The sequence below is a fragment of the Triticum dicoccoides genome, chromosome 1A (genome assembly GCF_002162155.2).
Source record: "Triticum dicoccoides isolate Atlit2015 ecotype Zavitan chromosome 1A, WEW_v2.0, whole genome shotgun sequence".
Classification (NCBI taxonomy): Eukaryota; Viridiplantae; Streptophyta; class Magnoliopsida; order Poales; family Poaceae; genus Triticum; species Triticum dicoccoides.
In genome coordinates, this window is record NC_041380.1 from 548,275,108 (window position 1) to 548,280,502 (window position 5,395).

Below are 5,395 nucleotides of genomic sequence, written 5' to 3' on the forward strand. Positions count from 1 at the left end.
GATGTTGAATTCTTTTGCTAGACTTACTAGCCTTATTCAGGAAATGTGACTGCCATCAAGATGTTTTGGTATAGAGTTAATTTGAACAGAGTTCTGACTGTTATAACATCTATGTACGTTGGTCAATTTGGTCCCTTGTGCTAGCTGCATATACTGATAAAGAAAGAGTAGTGCTAGTCTGCTGAAGGTGCCATATCCGTGTTATTTTTTTTCTTTTTTTGAGAAATAGCTGGTAGGATTAAGAGCTTAGAACACTTGGACACTTTGCTATCTTTTTATTGTTCTTTGGTAGTTCCGAGTATGCTATTTGCACATGAATATTATTCTTCCCATCCAAATTATAGTTTCATGTGTGTTGTGTGCATAATTCTTATTACTTGATTTTTCTTCTTTCAGCTGCAATGGAATACCGTCCTCCTAATGGTTTCATGAGCTTCCTTCAAGGCCAAAGTCATCCAAACTTCACCTTGCCAGCCCCTCAGCAGCTTGGTTTCCAATATCCAATGTTCTGCACGCAGCCGCCGCCACCACCAGCCAAGCACCACCCTCTTCCATCAACGTCTAATCCCAGGACCACAACTCCATCGAACAAGCGAAAACGTGTCACAATCGATGTGGAAGCAGATGATGAAGATAGACAGAGGTTGTACTATACAAAAGATGAGGACCTCAGATTGGTAAGTCCCCCAAATCCTCTTATTCTTGTCATGTAGACATCAAAGATATCTCATGTCTTGCTACCTAAAATTTATTTAGGCTGGCTCCTAGTTTTATACTTTTGTACTTGCATTTTGTCTTTTGTTTAATTAAATTTAACCGTATACTTACTTCCTTTGTGCAGGTGAGTGCTTGGTTAAGCAAATCTGTGAATCCAATCGATGGGAATGCCAAGAAGGGGGAATACTACTGGAAGGAGGTTGTTGATACATACAACAGCACAACAGAGAGTGACCGACAAAGGGATGTGAAGCACCTCAAGAACCATTGGTACAAAACAACAAAGAAGGTAACCTCTTTCAATGGCTGCTATAACCAGATGAGAGATACCTATGCGAGTGGCCGGTGTGATAAACAATTGATGCAGCAAGCGCTAGACCTGTACCAAAGCCGCAATGGGCACCAGTTCCTGTATGTGCATTGGTGGGAAGCTGTGAAAGACAGCCAAAAGTGGAAGATTCATGTATACACAGAAGGAGATGGAACAAAGAGGTCAGGACCAATACCAACTGAGAATGCTCAGCGTCCCCCAGGAACAAAGAGGGCGAAGAAAGCTACAGGAAAAGATAAGGAAGCACCTACTGAGATGAATAACATGAAAGAACAGATTGAGGCCTTTCTACAAGCACAAGCTGATGCTAAGGAGCGAACTGCTGAGATGATGGAATTGCAGAGTCGACTGTCTGCTCAGAAGGTAGAAGCTAATCGACTTGCATATGAGGCAGCAAAGGAGAGGACAGTGGCCAAGTTAGCAGAGGAAAGAACAAAGTTGTTTGACAAGTTCACAGATATGTTGAATGCTGACACAACAAGAATGGAGCCATGGGCAAAGGAGATGCATATGAAGGCTGTTACAAGATTGGGGGATCAACTTTTCAGGGAGGAATAGAAGGTATGTAATATTCCTGTGTGTGTCATATTCCTTTTTCTCCATCTTGATTCCTGTCATATTCCTGTGTGTATCCTATTCTTGCATTTTCCTATTCCTGATCTAATTTTGTTCTCCCTGTAAGGTATGAGGTTACTCCTTCCCTTGCCTCTTCTTGTTAGGATTAATAACTTAGAACACATACCACTTGATGTACTTTAGAAACAAATGCTAGAATCTGCATGTGTTCGTTACGAAGTCCACATATATGTTCCACTAAAAGTCTGCACTATTGTTTTTGAAATATGCATTGTACTCAGAAATCTACACTGTACTGTACCCAGAAATCTGCACTATTGTTTTTAAAATATGCATTGTACTCATAAATCTACACTGTACTGTACCCAAAAATCTGCACTATTGTTTTTGAAATGCTATTTTTTAATTAGAATGATGGTTATGCTATAAAACTCACCTTCAGTTTTTAAAACTGTAGTTGCACTACAGCAGGATACTTGTACTATTGTCAGTTGCTCCATGCAAATTTAACAGGGAATGCTCTAGCCAAACCAAATGGCCAACTTAGAAAAAATCTGTGTTTTCGACATGCTTGTAATTATACTCTAACTTGTGGCTTGCTTCTCGTGTAGATGTTCTACATATATGTCAAAAAAAGCGGATTTCATGTGCCAGGAAGCGTAGAAGATGTGAGATTTTTTTTTTTGGAATGAGAAGAATCAAAGGATACAACAAAAAATTCAGTCTGAAATTTGATTTGTGTGTTTACAAATCTTTCCTTTATGGGTATTTGAAACCTTAAGATTATTCTGTTACTATGGGATTTTGTAGTGTCATGGACAAGACATACTGACACTGTTTGCATATCAAGATTGTTGATTTTTGTTTGGAAATCAAGTTGTTTGATAACTTTCAGTGTGTATGCTTGTTGATATAGTGTGTATGCTTGCTGATATTGCTAATTCAAATAGATTCTGGTATTGTTTAAATGTAGTGGAGGTTTCATGTGTTGGAAAGGAGGTGAGAGAGAAAAAATAAGATGATGACATCACATAGAGTAGCTTCCATTGGGTGATAGTGGCATACAACAATAGCTTCATTCAAATTTACCTATGTGGATGGCTGGGGCAGCACCAAGGTGCTGCCTCCATTGTACATGCCCTAACAACGATCAAGATTAACCCCACCATGAGCCATAGTTGACTTCCTGCTTTATCCATCACAAACAGCTGTTGGAAAGAAAAAGAACCAACGTTTGGTCAATGCAAAAAAAAAACCTGACCGCACTACCCCGAAAAAAAAGCTTTATGACCGCACTGCGTACGTCAGCATCCGACAGAGCGCCCAAAACCGGCGTGCGGGCCAGCCGCGTCAGCGTCACGAACGGCTGTCGTCAGACTCTCGGTGCGTGTCCGATGGTGTCACCAAACGGCGACAGTTTTTCCCCGTTCTTAAATCTCATCCACCCTCCCCCTCCTCCTCCCCCCGTCCACACGCAGACCAGAGACAGACGCACGCGGCCACGGGAAGCTTCTAGATTCCGTCGAATTCCGCCGCCGCCGAACCCTAATCCCCTCGCCCGGCCGCCCCGATCCGCCCCGCGGTCTCCCGGCTCGCGGCGCCAATGGCCGACAGGGAGGAGGAGAAGGCGGAGGCCGCCGTGCGGGAGGGGGAGGAGGAGCAGGGGCAGGAGCAGCAGGAGGAGGAGGAGTACGAGAGCGACCTGGACGACGCGCCCCTCCCGGCGGTGAGGCGCCGGGCCGCGGCGAGCGACGAGGAAGAGGAGGATGAGGAGGGCGAGGGCTTGCCGTTGCCGCGGAGAGGGGCCGGATCCGGCGCGGAGTCCGACGGGCAGGGCGCCGCCGAGGAGTACGGCGAGGAGTACGAGGAGGAGTATGAGGAGGAGTACGAGGAGGTGTACGAGGATTTCGAGCAGGGGCGTGGCGGGGCGGCCGCCCAGGCGGTTGCCGCGCCGAGAGAGGCGGCGGAGGGGGCCGAGGAGGGAGGGGAAGCCAAGGAGGCGGCGGCGGCGGGAGAGGAGGGGGAGGAGGGGAAGAAGGAGAGCGAGCCCTTTGCCGTGCCGACGGCGGGCGCCTTCTACATGCACGACGACCGCTTCCAGGAGTCCCGCGGCGGCCGCGGCCGCGGAAGGTACTCGCCTTTCCGTCTTCAGATTGATTACCGCTTACTTTTTGGCCATTGAATGACTCCGCGACTTAGGATGCAGCCCAATTGCTAATTAGTGGACTTAGGCTGTGTTTGCATTGCGCTCTGAATTATGAATCCTGTTTTGCTTAACCTGATTTTGCTTATGAAACCAGCATTGCGATGAATTACAGCAATCCTGTTTGCCCAACTAGATTTCGTGCAGTTTACCATGTGGTTAGCCAACTTTTATCCGCTTTCGCCGCTAATTTCTACAGCGAATTGTAAAATAAGTTCGGTGCAACACAATTTGGCAACCGCAAAGTAAGCATTAGTTGCATCAAGTTTAAGCTTGTGGGGATTTATGTTTGATTAGTTTCACCCAAGTTTCCACAAAAACGTACCATGGTTACTAGTGTCGTAAATGTACAAAAAATTATCATGGTTACTAGTGTCGTAAATGTACAAAAATTTATCATGGTTACTAGTGTTGTAAGAAGAGACCAAACACTGATACCAGGAAACTACTCAAATTCCTGTCTTAGATTTGTCTAGATATGGATGTATCTAGTCACGGTTTAGTGTTAGACACATCCGTATCTAAACAAATCTAAGACAAGAATTTTGGGACGGAGGTAATAGTAATTAAAATGTGGTCTGTTGCCCTAAATACTTCCACATGAGAGTCTGATGCATGCACGGCTGTTACATATCATAGTTGTTCGTCGCATATAATAGCTGATTGTTGCATATGGAAACATGAAGACAACAAACTTTTCTATAAGTATATTTAGAATTGAATAGGGAATCTAAGGGACTTGAATTCTGGTCCTAGTCAATTAAAGTCATTCAACTAGAATTGCAGTACTGAGCTGAAACACACTTTACTAGGCTGTTCTGTACCCGAAGTCTTTCAACCAGAATTGCAGTACCAAGCTGAAACACACTTTACTAGGCTGTACCAGTAGCATTCTGTGCAAATACCACTATATATTGCCCCTGCCACCAGCGAAACCTGCAACCCCACAGGCCACAGGTTCTAACCTCCCTCTGCTGTTTATGGCACCAGTTCTGTTCATCATGGACACACTGATAATCTAATGTTGCATTATACCAGAAACAGTGATGAATACAACGGTGCAGAATTGTCAATAGAAAGTAGCAGGAAAGCATCAACCTAAAACATAATATGTGAATGCATTTAATGTATAACAGTTGAATCAAACTGGTGATGTTTTGTGCACTAGAGATTTGACAGTCAGCTTAGAAAGTACAGACCTCTCCAAATTGGCTGTAGTTTAGCTAGTGATGTCAACCAAAAGAAACATGCCCAAGTGTATGAACAAGTGTATGCGTTACTGAATCACACAATTTCATACAACTAGTTGGTACACACATGAAATCCATGTTAACTAGTAAATTATTAAATTTATTCACTAGATCAAGATGCATACGCAAAAATAGAGGTTTTCCCATGTAGCTTTGTAAGTTTGTCTGTCGCACCTGTGTACTTACCTGGAAAGTGTGGAAGCGCCTTTTTCTTCTCTTTTGCCCTGGAGTGTGTTGTATTACCATAACTTATGTAGTCCTGGCTTCTTCAAATGAAATTGGAGGCCCTCAACCGCCCCTTCATGAAAAACATACCCC

General features: G+C 44.2%; 2 protein-coding genes across 2 annotated transcripts in view; both read left to right on the top strand.

Moving 5' to 3' along the window:
* Window positions 1-400: 400 nt before the first annotated feature.
* Window positions 401-2,423, top strand: LOC119324946 (glutathione S-transferase T3-like). Its single transcript, XM_037598736.1, has 3 exons — window positions 401-677; window positions 842-1,609; window positions 2,236-2,423. Exons 1-2 carry the CDS (start codon window positions 402-404, stop codon window positions 1,604-1,606), a joined length of 1,041 nt encoding a protein of 346 aa, XP_037454633.1. The 5' UTR covers window position 401; the 3' UTR covers window positions 1,607-1,609; window positions 2,236-2,423.
* Window positions 2,424-3,060: 637 nt separating this feature from the next.
* The window catches only part of LOC119288095 (protein MLN51 homolog), a 6,749-nt gene continuing 4,414 nt past the window's right edge, over window positions 3,061-5,395 (top strand). The window contains exon 1 of the mRNA XM_037567719.1: window positions 3,061-3,754. Coding sequence (XP_037423616.1) covers window positions 3,228-3,754 — 527 coding nt within the window. The 5' untranslated portion in view covers window positions 3,061-3,227. The remainder of the gene's footprint in view (window positions 3,755-5,395) is intronic.

Coding starts and splice junctions, on each gene's coding strand:
- LOC119324946 (XM_037598736.1), top strand. CDS start 402: ATGGAATACCGTCCTCCTAATGGTTTCATGAGCTTCCTTCAAGGCCAA. Junction 678..841: donor AAGATGAGGACCTCAGATTG/GTAAGTCCCCCA, acceptor TCCTTTGTGCAG/GTGAGTGCTTGGTTAAGCAA.